The sequence below is a fragment of the Pipistrellus hanaki genome, assembly GCF_964339955.1.
Source record: "Pipistrellus hanaki genome assembly, chromosome: 20".
Taxonomy (NCBI): Eukaryota; Metazoa; Chordata; class Mammalia; order Chiroptera; family Vespertilionidae; genus Pipistrellus; species Pipistrellus hanaki.
In genome coordinates this window covers 5,445,575-5,467,004 of record NC_140522.1, presented here as the reverse complement: position 1 = coordinate 5,467,004, position 21,430 = coordinate 5,445,575, and the positions used below count along the sequence as shown (strand labels likewise).

At 38.5% G+C, this 21,430-nt stretch overlaps 1 protein-coding gene across 4 annotated transcripts in view; it reads left to right on the top strand.

Moving 5' to 3' along the window:
- MARK1 (microtubule affinity regulating kinase 1) overlaps window positions 1–21,430 on the top strand; it is a 54,692-nt gene that overhangs the window by 8,948 nt on the left and 24,314 nt on the right. For all 4 annotated transcript variants that reach the window (XR_014793605.1, XM_084868860.1, XM_084868859.1 and 1 more), the window contains exons 2-5: window positions 16,173–16,376; window positions 17,541–17,594; window positions 18,466–18,514; window positions 19,772–19,837. Coding sequence is in view for 3 of the 4 variants with exons in the window: in XM_084868860.1 (XP_084724986.1) it covers window positions 16,173–16,376; window positions 17,541–17,594; window positions 18,466–18,514; window positions 19,772–19,837 (373 nt within the window). In the remaining variant the exon portion in view is untranslated. The remainder of the gene's footprint in view (window positions 1–16,172; window positions 16,377–17,540; window positions 17,595–18,465; window positions 18,515–19,771; window positions 19,838–21,430) is intronic.

The following is a 21,430-nucleotide window of genomic DNA, read 5'->3' as shown; positions in this document are numbered from 1 at the left end:
ATTTATAAAATTTCCACAACAAGACCTTAGTACTTTTTGGAAGCCATTTGTTATGATTATTAAAATGATGAGTTTTCAAGAACAGTTCATTATTACCAAAGAAAGTATTTACTAACATTATTTTTATTAAAAATTTATAATAATTGGTGGATAGATTGAAATAGAAGCATCATAATAGGATGCAAACTTGTATTTATGTGAGGTACTGTCTTTGGTCAGGATAGTCATTGAAATCAAGTACCAATATAAACGGAACTTACTGGCAGTCTTTCAAATCTCTGTATCATAAATTGTTAAACTATGATTTTTAAAAAATCAAGAAATATACTTATATTGCATAATTGGTAATGTTTTACTAATCAATGAAAAGTTTGTGTCATTAAAATTTAATGTTTCCAAAAACTTTTTCATATATATTTTTTAATGTATATTATCTGTTAGTAAAGTAATACATCTGTAATTTACATCAGCATTTCTAAAATTGTCCATACTTAAACATTTTAAAGATCGGGGTACTTGATCTAAGTTTTGAAGACCATTCTATACCATAGAGTTTGCATTGTTCTACAATTTCAATGTTTGTAAACTTTATCTTTTTAACTCTATTGAAAGTACTTGAGGTCAGGGATTATTTCCAACATTACTCCTGTATATCCTATTTTGGGACACTCTACAATTTAATAAATCAAGGTCATTTATTCTCAAATACAGTGAGTGAACTTATGAACCAGCAGGGAGATCATTTCAAATTCACATTCCTTAACCCTTGCTTACTCCCACTCCGTGTTCTTAGTTTCTTTAGGGTGGAATCCAGGAATCTCCATTTTTATAACATCCTAGTTATAAAAATTTTTATAACAATTTTTTAAACATCTGACACTGACACCCACTGCCTTGGCTTCAAAAAATAGTGAGTTATGTTACAATGATTACATCATAACTGAATCTCATCTTTTGGTTAAAATGAAAAAGAATGTTGGTTGATGTTTATTACAGAAAGTGGGGTGAGGAAATGATGAACCCATCCTTTCAGCAGGTGACAAGAGCTGTGGAAAATAGCAGGCCTTTGTCTGGCTTAGAGAGCATAAGGTACATACATGTTTGTGGCATTCGTGGGACTGTACGTGAAGGGGATGACCAGGAATTTCACGTCACCTCCCTTCTCCCAGCTTTACCATATTAGATGGTAAAGGAGGTCACCATATAGTGCCTTGGGGTATAGGCCCGGTCTTTTTTGTTTTCTGAGAAAGTATTCTTTAATATTGTTTTGACCACCGTACCCGTTTGAGTTCAGGTTGTAAACCAATCAGAGCTGAGGAGCAGGGCGAAGTTTGAATGGCACTCCCCGGGCAAGGATATGGTGACAGGCTTACTTTTTAAATCTGTAACGCATGAGCACCGGTCTTTGGGGGATCAACAGTTTCAAAAGAGGGTTCGCTTTTGTTTCCTTTTCTTTTGGTTTCACCTCAACTGGAGACGCGAAAGCTCCAAAGGCAAACGAAACGAAACCCGTGCCCTGCTCAGGAGGGACTCGGGCCTGAAGAGGGAGGTGGACACGGAGACAAACAGGTGGGGGAGAACGCTCCAGCTCCTGTCACCTGAGAGCGCAGGACACAGAAGAAAGGCAGAAGGGGGAGGCAGAGGAGTGCTCCAGCAAGTTCATGGCCTCTGAACTAGGCTCCAAACACCAGTCCTCCTTCGCCAAGCGGCTCTCTGGAAAACTGAGCTGGTGGGAAGGAGAGAGAGGGTTGGTTTGAAGGAGCGAGATGGACAAAGGCCCTAGGCGTGAAGTTGAGGGGAGGGGAGCAGCAGCATTTTGGGGGGGTGGGCAGTGATTCGCTAGAGGACCAGGCAGGAGGACAGGCAGAACCCTGCAGGTCTTACCAAGAGCTGGTCCTGGAGACGGAGGTCACCACAGGACAATTTAAGGAGAGGGTCGCATGATTAGATTTGTACCCTGTGTGTGCCTGCATGTTTTAGAAACACTCAAGTTTTTTTTTTTTTTTTTAAATATATTTTATTGATTTTTTACAGAGAGGAAGGGAGAGAGATAGAGAGCTAGAAACGTCGATGAGAGAGAAACATCGACCAGCTGCCTCCTGCACACCCCCAACCGGGGATGTGCCTGCAACCAATGTACATGCCCTTGACCGGAATCGAACCTGGGACCTTTCAGGCCACAGACCGACGCTCTACCACTGAGCCAAACCGGTTTCGGCGAGACACTCAAGTTTTCAAATTTAGTGGCCTGCTTTTTCATGGCCCATGAAAGAGCTTCTGATATAGTATTTATAAACAGTTTATTTGGGGATATTGGGAGAAGGGATAGGTAGGGGGCAGGTGCCAGTGCTGGTGATAAAAACTTTCTCCTTGACCAAACTTCAGGTTGGCTCCTTTGAGTTTTCCTAACCTTGGCCTTAGCGCCTGTCCTATCCCTGCAGGGCCTGCACACCCAATCTAAGCAAGGAATTCTGTGGAAGCTACTTTATGAGAATCCCCCACCCTTGATATCTGACCACCCTGGGTATCTAATCAAGTTCCTCATCCCCTACCTTTGAAGTCTAAGTTCTTGATCTGCCTTCAGCAAGAATCCTGTTGGGCTGGTTTAGCCAGAATCCCCCTACCCTTGATGTCTGCTTTTAGTAATTTTCCACCCACTGACCCCTCACTCTGCCCCTTGGTTATAAATCCCCAGCTGTCATTGCTGTATTCAGAACTGACCCCTCTCCCCTATCATCATATCGCGTTGCCATGATCTTGGGTCAAGTCTTCCTTACCATTTTAACAAGTGTCAGAGAATAATTACTTCTTGAACACCCACCGCTTAAGATTCACATTTCGGGATGAAATTCCACACACATTTCACTGTGGATTGAGGGTGAATTTAGAGCAACCCCTAGCAACCACAAAGTATTCATAGATCAAAAATGAGAGTCTCTTTCGACGACATAGGCCAGAAGAACAGAGTGATTTAAAGGTGTTAAGACAAGGATTTAACAAATGCTAGGACTGGTAACTCATTTTTTATGGTGTCCTGTCTTTGTGATTTTAGTTTATTATTTTTATCATTTGTGTGTGGTGTGTCTGTGATTCTAATCAGTGGTGAATACAGTTGTCCTAAGGGCGTGGGGGGATTGTTTAGCTGCTGAGTTAACTAGCTACTTTATCTTGGGTATGTCATGTAACCATTCTTCCTTTCAGCACTTACTGGTGCATCTCATTTTGCTACTTTCCTATAAACTGTCTGGCATATTTTCCTCTATAGAAATTTGTATTGATCGGCTGAATAGCATTGCTGAGACATGCCATTGATCCTTCTGGCCACTCTAGATTCCTCCTGTGGACTGCTGGACTACCAAAAGCTAGAGGGAAATCAATCATGAACAGTGGCCACTTGTTTAAACATGGGGGGATTGCCAAAACAGGTTTGGCTCAGTGGCAGACTGAAAAGTCCCAGGTTCGATTCCGGTCAAGGGCATGTACCTTGCTGGGGATATGCAAGAGGCAGCTGATTGAAGACTCTCTCTCATTGATGTTTCTAACTCTATCCCTTTCTCTTCCTCTCTGTACAAAATCAATAAAACATATATTTTTTAAAAAAACGCACACAAAAAAGACATGGGGGATTGACTTTCTAGTGAATTCTTAACTACTAGTGCCCAAAGGACATGCCAAGGGGGAAAGCCTTGAATGGAGAAGGTTGGTAGGCTGATTATCTGTGCTTTTCTCGTCTACCTTCCTCTCCAAGATCAATGGAAGTCTTCACTCATCTCTGTTTTGCCAGAATTGAATCTTTATCTCGCTGCTGATTCCACCTCACGTGCACTTGGTGACAGTACTTTCAAACTGTTCTGTCGTTTTCTTAAACCTGCCCTCCTGAGACCAAGAACCTCACAGCTCAATCACATAGGGCTGCCCAGCATGGTTGGCTTGCACAAGTGTTCTGAGTTGCCTGCTGTATTGTGTAAAAAACAGCAAGAGCCAAAACCGGTTTGGGTCAGTGGATAGAGTGTTGGTCTGCGGACTGAAAGGTCCTGGGTTCGATTCCAGTCAAGGGCGTGTACCTTGGTTGTGGGGGCACATCCCCAGTAGGGGGTGTGCAGGAGGCAGCTGATCGATGATTCTCATCGATGTTTCTGACTATCCCTCTCTCTTCCTCTCTATAAAAAAATCAACAAAATATATTTTTTAAAAACAGCAAGAATATGTCAGTAAAACACACACCCCTCCTGACTTGAGCACAGTGCTGTGCACATAGGAGATACCTGATGGGTGTTGAGTAAATATATGCAATTACGATTCACTCATTCTCTGGACAATGCTGACGTATTTTAAGAATCCAAGGTGGTGCTATGCAGATACAATATTTGCTTTTTAAATTCTGTTGTTCCCCCCCTCCCAGTTTTTTAAAATTAATTTCTCAGGAGTTTTAAAGAGAGATTACCGCCCCCCCCCCATCTTCTGTATTCATGTTCACAAGTTAAAATCATCAGTTAAAAGTCTACTGTACTTCAAAATATTTACTTAGAACATGTATTGACATTTAAGTTGATATGGTTATTGGCTTATATTAGGGAATGTTTAGTGGATTTTGTTGAATTTACTCACTCTATCTGACCTGAAGGTCCTAGAATGGAGCTTTGCCTGCAAGAGTGTTAAATTCAATAGAATCTGACGATTTAAAGAACAAACATACATTGTAATTTTTGGCATGAGTTTGCTTGTAAGGGTTTCGTACGTGTGGGAGTGAAAGAACTAGGAGGTTTCTAAAAGAACCTAATACCATATTTTTAGATATCATTTAAGCCAATGTTTTCTCTTATCCCCTGGGGACTCGGTTGCTATCTCTGGCAAGCAGTAGTGAATGAGCTCCCGGAGGATTTTTTTTTTTTGGGTTGTAGAGGAGAGTATTTTAGGGAGGAGTGCCTCTAAAAATAAAACCCAGGCCCAGCCACTCTCTTTCTTCCTCCTGGAGAGAATAATTGCCCTTTGTACACTCCAACTCAGAGACAGAGTCTGTAGAACTTCTTGGTTGAGGCGCACGCTCTGGAGTGAGACTGGGGGTTCAGATCCCAGCCCTGCCATCTATGGGCTCTTTGGCCTCGGGAAGCCATGTCATTTCTTTATGCCTCAGGTTCTTTGTCTGTAAAAGGGAATAGCAGCCATGCTCACCTCGCAGAGTGCTTGTGAGGTTTAAATGATTCAACACATGTGATACCCATAGAACAACTTGGCACCTAGCAGACGCTCTATAAGTGGTAGCTGCTGCTATTATTATTACTGTTATTATTATTACACTTAGATAAAAGAAGTAAATATGCTGATGTTTTATGTCACTGAATTATACACAATTTTAATTTTTTTTATATATAAATATATTTTATTGATTTTTAACAGAGAGAAAGGGAGAGAGATAGAGAGCTAGAAACATCGATGAGAGAGAAACATCGACCAGCTGCCTCCTGCACACCCCCCACCAGGGATGTGCCCGCAACCAAGGTACATGCCTTGACCGGAACCGAACCTGGGACCTTTCAGTCCGCAGACCGACGCTCTATCCACTGAGCCAAACCGGCTTCGGCCACAATTTTAATTTTTAAAATTTCTGGCCTGACCCGTGTGGTTCAGTGGTTGAGCGTCAATCCACGAAACAGGAGGTCACCGTTCCATTCCCAATCAGGGCCCATGCCCAGGTTGCAGGCTCGGTCTCCAGTAGGGGGCATGCCGGAGGCAGCCAGTCAATAACTCTCATCTTTGATGTTTCTATCTCTTCCTCGCTTTCCCTCCTCTCTCTGAAGTCAATAAAAAAATATATTTACGTTTCTTCTGTGTTTTAAGTCATAGGTTTCATATTCCTTTTTATACCAAAACTAATGGCAAAAATTGTGTTTAATTTTCATGCAAAAATTGTATTAAATCTACAATGGAAGGTGTCCTTTCTGGGTTGGCTGCATCAAGCGTAAGCGAGCCACGTGGGAGGCCGAGTGATCGGCAGGGGACTTGGTGAGTGAGGTTGAGAGGCCAAGGGCGATATTGTTCGGTGACAGCCATGCTGTTTGTCAGTGGGCATGGACATACATGTCAGTGTGTTGTGTGTAGTGCTTACTTTGTGACAAGACATCCCAGGGGTTAGTTTATTCCCAGCTTTGGTCATTTATGAGGTGCCTAGCTTTGGGCATCTTTCCTTCCCTATAAAATGAGCCTAATACGCCGAAACCGGTTTGGCTCAGTGGATAGAGCGTCGGTCTGCGGACTGAAAGGTCCCAGGTTTGATTCTGGTCAAGGGCATGTACATTGGTTGCAGGCATATCCCCGATAGGGGATGTGCAGGAGACAGCTGGTTGATGCTTCTCTCTCATCGACGTTTCTAGCTATCTATCCCTCTTCCATCCTTTCTGTGAAAAATCAATAAAATATATTTTAAAATAATTAAAATAAAATAAAATAAAATGAGCCTAATACAACCTGGCTGAGAGGTTGTCAGTTTTCAGTTAGTAGGTGCATGAATATTATGTACTTTGCAATAGTAGGTGTTCAGTGATGGTACCAGAGGATCCAGGAATCCAAACGAAGATGATGAGAAAATTCAGTTGCTCATCAGGAGATATTCTTCCTGTTCAGCTGATTATCATTCCTCGCCTGGTGAGATGACCCCAAACATCATTCCTGAAGAGTCTGGGCCAGTGGTCGGCAAACTCTTTAGTCCACAGAGCCAAATATCAACAGTATGACGATTGACATTTCTTTGGAGAGCTAAATTTTTAAAACTTCAACTTCTTCTAACGCCACTTCTTCAAAATAGGCTCGCCCAGGCCGTGGCATTTTGTGGAAGAGCCACACCCAAGGGGCCAAAGAGCCGCATGTGGCTCACGAGCCACAGTTTGCCAACCACGGGTCTGGACCATCAGAGGTCTTGCCTGTACTGGGTGATTGTAATTTTCCATTGACTAACCTCAGGACACAGGAGCCATTAGAAGGTGCCCCCAGAGGATCCCTGCATTTAGACACACTTCTCCGTAAGCCATTATGTAATAGCAACCCAGTTTCCCCTTGATGGTCAGGATCAGTCACCCGCCAGTATAATGACCCCCTTCTCTGCCCAGTGAGTCATTGTGAAGCAATCTGGGTTTGCAATTTAATGGCAGGTTGCTATGACACCTGGTGGAAGCATTCCTCCCTCAGGTGTGAGACTTGGGTGCCAGCAGAACCCAGAGTTGCAGAGACCAGAAAGGAAAACATCCCTGGTGGATCACCAAGGGTAACAGTGAGAGGAGCCACTCCTATTTCTCTCTCTTGGTTCCGGGATCTGTGTGTCCTGGCTATGGATTAGTCACTGCTTCAGAGTGCATATTGCATCCTGGAAGGCGTTACCCCAGCTCTGCAAGGTGCTGCCACCTAGCTGGTGTCCTAACAGAATCCTTAAAAAGCCATTCCACTGGTGTATCAAGCCAGCTGCTCCAGAGTATTGGGGAATAGAAGACCCGTGGATTCTTCAAGCAGGAGCCATTGCCAGCTTCATTTGCTTTAAAGTCACTTCCTTTCTTAGAAGCAGTGCCGTGCGGGATGCCATGATGGTGAAAACTGTATCCTGTAAGCCTCCCCGTGGAGGTGTCAGCATAAGTTTTATGGCTGGGGAAGGCAACTCCAGCAAGTGTTTATTCCAGTGAGATCAGAGCCCTGCCGCTCTTAGAATGAAAGTGGTCCAACATGCCACCAGGTCATTGGCCAACCTCACCCCCGCCTCCCGGGAACCGTGGTGTCATTTGGGGAGCTCAGTATTCTGTGCATGTGGCAGCTTAGCCCTGGTCGCTGTTGCTGGGAAGACGGGTGGCTGGAGAAGGAGGCTGACCGGCATCTACAGCATGAGGTCCCGGTGGCTAGCATTCACACGGGACGCCACTGTCACCGAGTGCTGTGTTCCTTAAGGGAGATCTGCTCACGGACTTCTTGCGTGGCATTCGTTTCCCAATCATGTCCCTTCTAAGTCCTTGATCATTCTGCCAAGCCACAAGCATGTCTGTGAACCTCTAGCTCCATGCTTCACACTCTTGCTCTTTCTAGGCAAAGTAAACAGCCAGGTGCACTGCTGAAAGTTCCACCCACTAGGGAATTTTCTCTCTGTCATCTGTCACTCTTCCTTTAGTGCCGCCCAGCGTGGGGCTCTCGTCCTACCACGTCCACTTTTGGGCGGGACCAATGTGTTTTGCGGAACCTGATGGTCTCATTCTGGGGTGGCACTGAAGAAAGAGGGACAGAAACACGATTTCCAAAGTATCAGCAGTTAGGTGAACAGTTGGGTTCGCCTCAGCAATAATAAATATATAAAACACTGGGATAAGGCCTTACAGACTGTGAGAAAATATAACTGTCGACCTCAACTTCTCTTCTAAATGAAGCAACCATTTAAGAGTAAAGGACAAAAAAGAAAGTATTTTCTGATTAATGAAGATTGAGCTTTTTTCTGCCTACATTTTCTTACTTCTTGAACTACCAAGTAATGCAATTTGTGAAGAAAGACATAGAATCTAGAAGATAGTAGTTGGATGCAAACGTCACAAGCAAAGAAATTTCCAGGTTGGTAAAATAAACACGGACTGTAAAAGCAACAAAAAACAGAGCAGTTGCTTATTTTTAGGATGTTGGGGGGAAAGTAAATACAAATGCAGGTTAAGAATAACATGGAAAATGGCAGAAGAAACATTGGAGCCAGAACCTCTGAGGTCTTGGGTTATGGGGAGGAGGATGGAAAATGGATTATTTTTAAATTTAAGGCATAGTATGCTGTTCAGAATTTAACCAAAAGAAACAGAATGTATATCAGCATGGAGTGGGGAAGAAAATTAAAGTAAACCAAATTCAGTTAAGGAGAAGGAAAGAAAATTAAGTAAAATATTGATAATCATGAAATAAATATAAGAGGAAGGGTTAAACTATCCTCTCAGCTCATATAAAAACTAATAAGACCTAACTCCAATGGAGGAGGAGCATGATTAAGTTTCACAATGGTAAGGGGTTTGCCAAACAAATATGAAAGATAGAGTGAAGGATGTTTGCATGGGTGTAGTTATAGTAAAGGATCATGGCATATCGCCTGAGTAAGGAGATAAGTGATAACATGACAGGAATGAATGATAGTGAGAATGGGGAAGGGTCAGTGGGTAGGAGGTTTTGAAGTGTTAGGAGGCTTCCACTATTCTGCGAGATATTGGGGACAAGAGTTAATTGCATGAAATAAATGCACTAAATGATTTCAGCTACTCACTTACATAGAGAAAATACATGAAAGTAAAGAAGCCACAAAGAACGAAATCAAGAGCACAGTATAATCATAGGTTGTTTGCATCCTTGCATGACAAGACATAAGCATTTTCTGGAAAAGGCCATACCATTCCCAAGCGCATGGTCAGGAAAATGTTGATAATATTGTCTCAGTTATAACTAAGACCCACTGGATTAATCCGGACAATGGTTAATGAAGATTGGGCATGGGTGAATGAAGAGAAAGTATGTTAATGAATGAAAGAAAGATCAAGTATTCTCCGTTTGGGGTTTGGCCAGGCAGCTGGTAACTGTGTTCTGTTTGCTTCTAGATGTTCTGGATTTCAGAGTTTCCTGGGTAAAATTTGTAAAAAAGTAAATGAATAGATAAATAAACAAATAAAACTAAAAACCTTTCGAAAATGGGATGAAATGGTTAACTTTTTGCCAAGTAAGTGGGGAAAAACTCACCATCAGTTAGCAATATAATTACTTAAAAGAAGGGACAGCTTAACCTCAAGCATGTAGGACATGGTGTCCAAATAAAAAGAGGGCCTTTTAAAAGAACACTTGACAATCTTATCCTAACATATGTATACATACGTATATGTTAACATATGTATAACATGTACAGCATGCACACACACCCCAAATATATTCTCCTTATTTCTGAGAACCTTTTAAACTTCCATTTATTTGGGAATATTTCAGAAACACCTGCCTTGCTTAGTTGAGAACCTGGGCAGTAAGGAGGCTTGACTCTTGGTGATACAATTATCGACAAAAACTGTTGGTACCAAGTTCAATAACCCGCCCAAGGTCACACGTCTAATTAGTTGCAATGCCAGTATTTAAGCAGGCAGCCTGACTCCAGCCCCATTTCTCTTAATCGTGAGGCTAATGTCTGTGGAAATGAGTAATCATATTTTCAATGGAAATGTTTTATTTGAATGTAGCCATTTAAAAAAAAATTTTTTTTTTCTTGCGTTAAAACATAGATAACCTTGTTTATACCAAGTGCCCTCCTTCAGTGTGCTGTCTTCCTTTTGGCCATTTCATTGTAAGTCAGCGCTCCTATTAGGACAAAAGTAAAGCAAAGAAAGGGTTGCCAAGTTAAAATGCATCACAAAGCTCATTTATTAAAAACATTAGTTTGGGGAAGGACAAAGTAGAAACCATTGCATTAAATGGCTTTTAAATAGCCTGTGGATTTAATTTCTCTCTGTTCTCTATGACTTTCATTTAATCCAAATACTTTAGTTTTTCTGTTTTATGGCTGTTCGGTTTGTAACAACTTCTTGTGGCTTGGAGTGAGACTATATTTAACTCAAGGCCGTGTTTTATCTGATGAGTATCGGAGACAGACTGAATCAAGGGTGTCCATTCATTGGTCGGGACAACATTTGCTCATTCATTCCACACATGAGAGCCTGTGGCCAGGTGTCTCTCTTGTAGAAGGGGTTTTGCTGAGTGTGAAACAAGCAAATCAGCACTTTTCCTACCCCCTGGAGACAGACAGTTGATTATTTAAATTATAGGGATCACTGCCAGAAAGGTAAAGACCAGATGTATATGCAATTTGTCTCCTATAAATGTTACCCAGAGAGGTCCCATATGGTCCACGGTGGGTAAAAGATCTACAGAACTACAACTCAGGGGAAGTGTCTAATGCTGGGAAACAGGTCCAGCTGACAGAAAAACAGCATCTGTGTACACCTCCCATCAGTTATCATTTCGTGTCAAAACTGTGTATATTCCTTTTTCCTTCTAACCTTTCATAGTTAGGGTCACTTCTTGCAATCATGCTCATTCCTCAGCAGTTGTCGGTTCTCATGATTATTTGTTAAACTAAACAATGTCATGTTGAAGTGTAGCGGTTCCATCTTACTCCTGAAATAATATTTTTTTCACCTAAGAGAGTTTATTCAAATTCCAAAGAGGAAATAATTCAACGTAATTTCATTTTCATTCTGTTCTTTAGAGGATGAGATTGTTTCCTTTGTCTCATTTTTATTTTATTTTATTTTATTTTTGAGAGAGGTGAATTCTGTTTATAATTTAGTACAGTACAAAGCTACCTATTTTTATGCAAAAGTGTACTTTCTGCTTTCCTATCTCAGCGAGGCATTGTTTGCACCGGCTCTTGCATTCAGAATGGAGTGATAGGTATGAAAAATGAATATAATTTAAGGGGAAATTTAGTACACTTAAATTGCATCCATCAGAAAATTTTCCATTGCGTTCTCACTGTCGCATGGATGGCCAGTTTTCGCAGCAGTGACCGTCACTTGGAGCCTGTGATGTCTCTAGGCAGCTGACACCTGATTTCAGAGGATGCCACACTAGTGAGGTCCCTGTGGGAGCCACCGATATCCCGATAAGAATAACCACAGACCTTTATTTTAGCACTTGCTCGGGTAAACTCGTGCATAGTCTTGACTTGTTGAAGTGTTCAGTATTTCCCATGCTGAGACTATAAAAATAGCTGCCACCCTGTCATTTATTTTTCTAGTGCCTGCTTTTATGGCTTCTTAGTTTTTGTTGTTGTTTTTTTTTTTTTTTTACATTAATATTCTTAACTATTTGAGAATTAATTTTGATGTAAGGAGTAATACAGTAACCTAGAGATCCAACTCAATATTTTTCTAGTTGTTACAAAACCATTTGTTGAATAATTTATCATTTCCCCATTGATATGAGATGTTAACAACATGGATATTGACCTATCACTAATTCTCCTTTGTAGTTGGGTCTGTTCCTTAGATAAACTTCTGTAAAAATTTTGCCACCTGGAAATTCTACAAAATTCACTCTCTCTTTTATTGTTTTGTCATGCATGAGTCACAGTTTAATTGTGGTGATTTTCTGGCTTTCACTACGTCATGATTCTAAAAAATTCAACCATCTGGAACAAATCCAGAAATAAGTGGGAAAACGCTCCTTTGTCCTTGTTCTGGAACCAAGTGATTTATTGTTTATACGTGAAGTTAAAGAAAAATTAGTTGCAATGCTTTAGAAAGTATATCACCTAAACCACACACACCTACCTGAAAAAATTTCTCAAACTAGAAAAAGTGAATCTAAAAGAGAGAAATGCAGGGATGTAGGAAACTATGGTGAATAATGTAACCAGTGAAAATTATAATTAAAATAATTTCTAATCACGTGGCTATGTGGTTTAATGGTATTCTTTAAAACATTTTAAGAAATAGAATAGGCATGTTTTACAAATCTGCTTAAAAATGCAGAACAATTCTTGGTGGTAGTAACAGAGCATCCTATGCTGGTAGCATTAATCCCATCACCCATATCTCTGACTGCAAATATTGGGCCAGGTACCACGCTGTCTTAGCTTGTCTTGCTGTGATCATTCTCTGGTTTCATTGCAATGAAATTATTCTGTGAGTATGAACCTTTAAACCTGTAGGCCTTCCAGCATATTGGCCTCTACTGCTCTCTATCCATCAACACTTTTTGTCTTTATTTCTTTCATTCTCCTGTTTACATTTTATAACCCATCATTTCAATAACTCGCCAATAACCTAACTCGTCTTGCCCCATTCTCTTTGCTGGTATCTGTTTGGCAAACCCCAGACCAGGATGAACTCATATATCTGCTTCCTGCGCCCTTGCTGTGTGCTTTTGAGTGTTGCTGACACTCAAATGGTACAACTGAAAATGATACACTGAAAATGGTACAACCATGGACAGGCCACAATAAATTTGTGGTCATCAATGTCAACTAGACCGTCAGTACTGCCCAGCTGCCCTACTAGGCTTCTTTGATTAATGCGCTTTTCCTCTGCAGAGATTCTTTCAAATCTCTTCTACTCTCTGCAAACCTGCGGCCTCCCTTCACTCTTAGGAGGTGACCTTACCTCCAGCCACACAGAGAAAGCTAAGAGCCATCAGATCGGAACTCCCTCAACTTCCTACTATCAAGTGTTCGTACTTTTCTGCACCCAGACCTGGTTTCTCTTCCTTTCTGCTTGTTACGGGAGAAGAGATGTCTTTCTTCCAGGAGAAGGGCCATCGCTCCATCTGTGCTCTGCCTCTTCTCACTTTCACCTTCCCAGGAACTTGACTTATCTTTCCCCTCCCTCGTCTCAGCTGCTTCTCTCTCTCCACTGGATCCTTCCCTCGGGATTTCAACACGCTCAAGTCTCTCCCATCTCAAAACAAGCAAATAGACAGTAACCTCCCCCAGCTGCGCTCCTCTCACTGGGGTGCCTCTAGTCACACTTTTCAGGGGCATTATCTGCCCTCACTACTTCATTTCCCATAACCCACCTCACCTTGACTTTTACCCTTAAAATTTTAAAATAAATACCAATAGAGTAGACACTGGAAGTAGAGCTTCCAATACAGTAGAGGAGAAAAAATGAAATCCAATGAATATAGAAAAGCTAAGGAAAATAGAGAACACAAAACAATATGCAGACATAAGTAAGCATGCCAGGAATTATAGTGAACGCAACAGGTTCAACTCTTTGTGGTGTGATCTACTGACCTAATGTTCTAGAAAAGCAAAAGTATGGTATCCGAGGGGGCATTGACAGCACTAGGGCACAAGGAACTTTTTGACATGATGAAATGTTTCGTACATTTACATTGTGGTTGTGTTTCATGACTTTACACATTTGTCACGGCTCATCTTGTATATAGAAATTTGGTGAGTTTCATTGTGTGTTCTTTGTACCACAATGAAGCTGACAAATATAAAGTTTAATAGAAGCATCGTACTGTACTACTTGGCTTTCAGTGAGTTAGTATTTATAAGTCGTAATTACATAAACACAATAGTTTTTAACCGAAAATTTGATTATATGACATTAGGAAGATGAGATGAGGGGCAGGGGGCTAAAAGATCATAATTAGCCATAGTAGGAAATTGAGAGGATGTCTAAGAGTGATGAACCAAGAATTATCAAATAGGAGAAGAGAAGGCTAAAGGAAAAGACTGTGGAGAGCAGGCGGGTGGTACAGCAGACTGATAGCTTTTGATAATAATCTGTTAGAGTTACTGACATTTTTGACCTTGTGCATATGTCATTTTAATAAAATTAATTTAATAATTGGGAGCTATGCATTGCCAGAGGTAACTATAGAAAGACCAAAAATGGACATGGAACCCAGCTTAGCTGAGAGAGGAACAGAAGCTCTGATATGATGGATGTCTTTTCCTGGGCTGTAATGTCTAAGCTGAATTTGAAAGGATGAGTTAAGAGTTCACCAAAAGATTCTTTCCAAATGTAATTGATTATTAAGGATGTTTCCTCTCTCTGGTAACTCTGTTAAACTCAAGTGGTGCTTCCAAGAGATTATATTGATTTACTTGCATTTTCTAGGCTTATATTTATGCCAGTGGTGAAAAGATTATATATATATATATATATATATATATATATATATATATATATATATATATATATATATATCTTAAAAAGCATGACTGGTCTATCTAGCACATTCATAATATTGAATGAGTGTTGATAGGATATTCTTGTTTCTGTTTTTATGACTTATCACTCAGTACTACTATGTTTTTCAAATTGAGATGATAAATTGTTTTGTGTGGGGTTTTTTAAGTGAACTTGGCCTTCTGGTTGTATACCTTATTTAATCTTGAGCCGAGGTTTTAAAAATCAGAAAGTAGTAACAGACAAAAAGGACTAACCTTGAGTCAGGCCTTGCATGAGGCCAGGAAGTGGAGTCATCTTTAAGGCTACCTTTAAGACATTTCTGATTAAAAAAAATTTTAGTCAAGTTTTCATCACGTAAGTCAACATAAATCTGACTTACTTTACAAATGAGTGATATCCTCTTCTTTTGCTAATGTGTTCTGCTCCTCTTCAGCTATTTTTAAGAAGCTAATGGGGAAACGATGTTGCATTTATTTGTGATTCAATGTTTTCTTTTTCTTTTTCTTTTTTTTAAATATATTTTATTGATTTTGTACAGAGAGGAAGGGAGAGAGATACAGAGTCAGAAACATCGATGAGAGAGAGTCATCGATTAGCTGCCTCTTGCACACCCCCTGCTGGGGATATGCCCGCAACCAAGGTAGATGCCCTTGACCTGTATCGAACTCGGGACCCTTCAGTCCCCAAGCCGACGCTTTATCTATTGAGCCAAACCAGTCTCGGCTGTGATTCAATGTTTTCACAAAAACAGCTAGGAATTTTATATATGCAGGCAGGTAGACAGAACTAGACAAGGGCAGGAACAATCAGAGCTGGTAAAAAAGGTCTGTTAGGCAGCTCTACCTGGACGCTCACGTGCAGAACGTGCAGGTAGGCTAGTGTGAGTCAAGATGACATCTTTGTCCCAAGAGCAGCATGAGGATGAATGAGTGGACACTAGGTCCTGGAGGCAAGCAGGGCTTTCAGTAGTTCTTGGGACTGGTAAGCTGAGAAGAGGATTGGGCAAGAATTGACCAGAGGTATACCAGAAGCCCGGAGCTGATAGGTCAGCTGGCTGAGTTCTACCCCCAGCAAATCAAAGTGTGAACATGACAGGTTTCGAGAAATAGAACCATGCTCAGGAGGTTGTTTGTCTTGGCATTAAAGACATTTTAATAAAGCAGTTCTAGACTATGATGTCATTTCAACTAAACAGATAACACTCTTAGAGGAGTAATGGCCTGTAGGGCTCCTATCTACCTAACCATTTGTATTTTTAAATCCTAAGCATATGCCTGGAGCTGTGCAGAATACTTCATTTTAAGTAGTCATGTTCCCTCTGGCAAAAGGAGCTCCAGTGCCATAGAAATTATAAATAGAACCCAAACTTTAAAATTGTGTAGTGCGATGTATTTTCATTGAAGATGAGTCATTAATGAAAATTATTGACAGTGTTTGAACTGCCCTTTTTTTAATTGAATTAACATTGACCTCTTGTAACCTTTTTCTTAGCATACATCTGTGGATGGATATACCGAACCTCACATCCAGCCTACCAAATCGAGTAGCAGGCAGAACATCCCTCGGTGTAGAAACTCCATTACGTCCGCCACAGACGAACAGCCCCACATTGGGAATTATCGTTTACAAAAAACAATAGGGAAGGGGAACTTCGCCAAAGTGAAATTGGCAAGGCATGTCCTAACGGGGAGAGAGGTAAGTTCTTCAGATGCCTTCTTAATATGGATTAGAACATTTACCTCTCCAAAGCCTTGTTGAAAAGCGTCCTCAGAGCTGATGCTGGGAATTCATGACAGTTGCGGTACAGGATATGTGTGAATGGGACTTGCCGAGCAGAGCTGTATCATGGCATGCAACGTTGACCTTGAACGTTCAGAATAGAAACATACCTACATTTTAGCATCTCAGAGATGGAGTCTGGTGCAAATGAGCTTTTCTCAGACTTCTGTCTTTCAGATTGCTACCCAACCTTAGGAACAAGGCTAGGATAAAGTCTTTTATTAAACATTAGGCATAAATGTGTAGAAAGTAATTCACTCATTTTTTATCTACTTAGAGACCACATTAAACAAGTGTTGTTATACAGATGTTTTATAAGAAAATTGGGTTTCTAAAATTCCATGTGCTTTAAGTTATGTGTATTTATATAGAAAAATTGTATATATTTAATAATTATTGTTAATATTAATGTCTTTAGTAATTTCTATGTTAAAGATCGGAAATAGTTAAATGTCTAACATTCTATATACCATAATATTTACCGGATCCAATTAGGACACTGTGAGAAATCTCAGTCATAAACTGTTTTTGATAAGTTTTAATTTTGCTCTATGCCTAGTATTATTGTCACTTCCAGGTGAATTTAGTCCTCCCTGTCCATTCTGATCCCATAAGCTGTTCAAGTACAGTCTACATTAGGCAGAGACTTAGAGGAGATTCAGATCCACTTCGCTGGTCTGCTATCACTAAGGTTGGGTGGCCAGTTTCTCTACCCACCTCGTCATTTTATTCATACAATACTTACGTTACTGAAAGTTTATAACCCCGTCCCCTCTGATATTTGTAACTTACCAAGATTATGAGTAAAAGATTAAGATTTAGAGGATTCTTATTTTTAAAGAAGAAACTTGGAAGTAATACCACAAGTGTAATTTCATTGACTCAATCAAATGGGTTAAAGATGTGGGTCAATGGTATATATTGTAAGGCTGCCATATTATCAAAACTTTGCTATCCAATTATATGAACACTAAATGATTTCTAGTTAGAAATGAAAGAACAGATGTTTTCTTTCTAAGATTTTATTCATTAAAATATGTATTCTCAAATACAGTTTAATGATTCTCTTTTTTTTTTTAGGTTGCTGTGAAAATAATAGATAAAACTCAGCTAAATCCTACCAGTCTACAAAAGGTCTGTAATTATTTTGATAGTAATTAGAATGTGAGTTTCCTAATTAATATGTGAGTTCTGTAAAGCCAGCTGTCCTAAATTTTCAACTAGGTGCAATATTGCATTTCATCAATCTATGAAGAAGAGACATGATGTAAAACATATTCATATTTAAATAATATTTTTGAAGTAGTTTGAAAAAATATCTACTACTCAGATGCATGTACCATATAAAAAGAAGTTATTTAATTCAGTAGAATAAGACTTGGTTTAAAATATTTGAAGTATTCAGGATTCTGCTTGATTAAACATCTATGGATGAGTTAATATTCTCCATAAGTGGGTTTCCTTTTATAACTTCACTTGCTTTTCTTCCTTCTTCTACAAGAACTAGTGTTTCTGCTAACTTACAGGAGAAGATATGTATATTTCTTCAAAAAGTGGAGATATAAGAAAACGGGAATGGGGGAGGAATTAAAAGCAGTTAGGATGGGGATTGCCCTTAAACCTGGTAGCTGTTTCATGTTGCTTTATTACTTGCTTATATGGGAAACTTGCTCACATGCATATTTTAAAAATGTGTACTTTGAAAATGAAGCAGATATTTTAACATTTCTGCCATATATATATGTTCATTTTGTATAGTGATAATATCCATTGTGATTTTTATTTTGGGTAAGGATGGAAGAAATATTTTGGGTAAGGATTAAAAAATAAATAAAAGTTGTCCTGGAAACCAAGTCTCAGCAGAGTTAGAGATGGGATGAGAAACAAATGGTTTCTTAGTTCATTACCAGGATCCTGTGGTGTGTTGTAAACAGATGAGTTTCTTTGATTCTCCGCTTGAGTGTTCTTTTCTAACAGGAGTGTGTCCACCTGTTTTCTTTGACAGTTGTTTCGAGAAGTACGAATAATGAAGATATTGAATCACCCTAACATAGGTATGTAATTTATACATGAATAATGAAGTGTTTTCTTTCATTTGAGCGTATTTGAAAGATATAATTTTAAGGGTGTTTTATAGAAATAGAAGGAAGGTGATAACTAGAAACCTGAGCATGACCTGAGAAAGTAATACTTCGGGTTAAAAATAGATTATGAAGAAGTTAGCTGAAGGCTACTGCTTGTTGCTACCTTGCTGTCTTCTGCTTTCCCCTACAATGAGGAATATGAGTTGGAGTTGATCCATATACAGCACATGCTTTTTTGTATCTCTGTACTCAGTCTCTCTAAAGAGAGATTGCATGCTATTTAGATATTTATAAAAATAAATTCCAGATAATTTGATAATATGTGTTATAGTTTATAGGCAAAATAATTAATTTGAATTAAAAACTAGAGTTGATTTCAATTTTAGTGGATTTATTTCCATAAATTCTGGGTATCCCCCATATTTACAAATAAGTGTATTGCTTGCATGTATTATATGAAGTTATTAGATTTTAAGAAGTAGAAAGCAATTCTTTTTTAATCTGCTTTTAAAACACTTGTTTCTTGCACATTAAAAAATTTTATGTTTATTAGAAATTTGTGGTGTATAATTTCAACTACATAAATCTGATAATTTAGTAGTTTTTTAACCATAAACTTTTGTAGTATCACATATTTATAGAATTTTTCTTGTTTCTGTACTAAAGAATATTTAATGTTTTATGATAGGCCCATTATAACATAGTCTCTTTTAAAGTTTTAGTTAAAATTTATTATTGTAAAAAAATTTTTATTATGATTTTAAAATGTTGCTTTTCATTACCTTATTCTAATTAGAAAAGGTAATGGTTCTTTAATGCTGGAAACTTAACTTTTTTTTGACCTACCACTTTATGGTAAATACTGTTCTTCCACATAGTAATAATCCTTAAGAGAATTTTAAAATTTTAAATTGTAATTAATATTCTTTAATAAATATTCAAATTTTCCACTGGCTTAGTGTTACCTTACACTTTATTGAAACATACCCAGCCATGCCATTGTGGCTCAGTGGTTGAGCAAAGACCCATGAACCAGGAGGTAGCTGGTTTGATTCTCAGTTAATATTGTGGGCTAGAATCCCCAATAGGGGTGTGCAAGAGGCAGCTGATTGATGTTTCTATCTCTCCTCCCTTATTCTCTCTAAAATCAATTAAAACATGTTTTTTAAAAAATATAACCAATACATGCTAACAATTTCAGAAGTATATTTCTAATTTCTTTTTCAGTAAAATTGTTTGAAGTTATTGAAACAGAGAAGACCCTCTATCTAATCATGGAATACGCAAGTGGGGGTAAGGATGTGGGGCTTGAAAAGTTCTCTTTGGTGAGACATAGGATTGTCCACACCTCAAGATTATGTATTTATTGTTGTGATGAACTTACAGTTTTATTAAAATCCCTTTACTTGATATTTTAAGGAAAATTCAGTGTTTGCTTTCAAGACCTATTGACCCCATATTTAAAAGTAGGATTTGGGGCTCATTTTAAAATTACTTAGGTACATTTTTAAAACTCTAAATTTGCATTGTTATCTATGAATGGTTTGATTCTCTTATCTAAGAAGTAGTATTATATGTCGTATTATTATGATGACTAGAAGCTAGAAATCTCAAATTCACAATGTATTTAATAAAGACTATGGCAAAAGAATATTCTAGGCCAAATGTTTATTTCTCTGATTGTTCATATATGAAAGATCCTAAGTATAGGTACATTTTCAAGATAATCCATAAAATGTTTGAATTTAAACAAGTATTGATCTGTATATTCTAAAAGCAGAATTGTTGAATTGAATAGTAAGATGCATTTGTAGTAGAATGTAAAGTGTATTTTGACTACAGAGTGTCAAAAATAGGAATGATTTTTAAACACTGATATATATAGAAAACCATTTTCGCCTGCCTTCCCTCAAGTGAAGAGTCTCTAGCTGAAAAATCACAGTTCCGTTAGGCGTAGGACTCAATGTTCTCAGAAACAGGTTTAACATGTATGGAGTAAATCATTCAATAAGTAGAAAAGGAATACTTGAAGGTTTTAAGAGCTCAGAAAATTGAAGAAGAGGGAAGGCAACTCTAAGTATTTAAAGCACTTTAGCTAATTAACTCTTTTGCTAATCAATAGAAAACCAGTGTTGAGTCCTTTTAGCTGATAAAGTTCATAGATTTTCCTGGTGAGTCAGATTTTATGTAGCTAGAAGAAAGAGGATTAATTCTTGTTTATAAAACACCTAAATTATGTGTTTTTATACTGTCTCTTAGATTTCAAAAAATATATATACTGCAAATATTAAATATATTTTAATTGCATTTTCAGTTTTTTTATGGAGATTGAAAGTTTTAATTAGATTTGGTTGTTTACAAAGCTTTTTTCCCATCCTGAAGATATTTCAGTGTAAATTTTTTTTTTTTTACTTAACCCGAAAACCGATGTTATTCATGTTTTATTATTTTTTTTAATTTTAAACAATTATTCTGCCATGCAAATTTGCATAACGTGAAGGGCTACAATAAAATTAACAAACCTATAAAAACACATAATGAACTATTACTCTATTTTTCCATCCTTTAGTTAGATTTATATAACATTTTGTCAGCGTGGGAATCTTGAGCATTATTTTTAGTTGTTAGACTTTTTTTTTCTTCTTCATTTTAGTCATCTTAAGTCTAAAAATAGGGGCTAGACATGCTTTGATAGGAGAAATGATAGACTGATAAAAATCTGTGGACATCATTCTGTTTTAAACAGTGTAATATATATATATATATATATATATATATATATATATATATATATATATATATATATATATACTGTTTTAACAATGAATGGTTAGTACAGTCAACTCTCTATTGGTGCTAATGAAGGGACCGATGGCTGGGGTGATG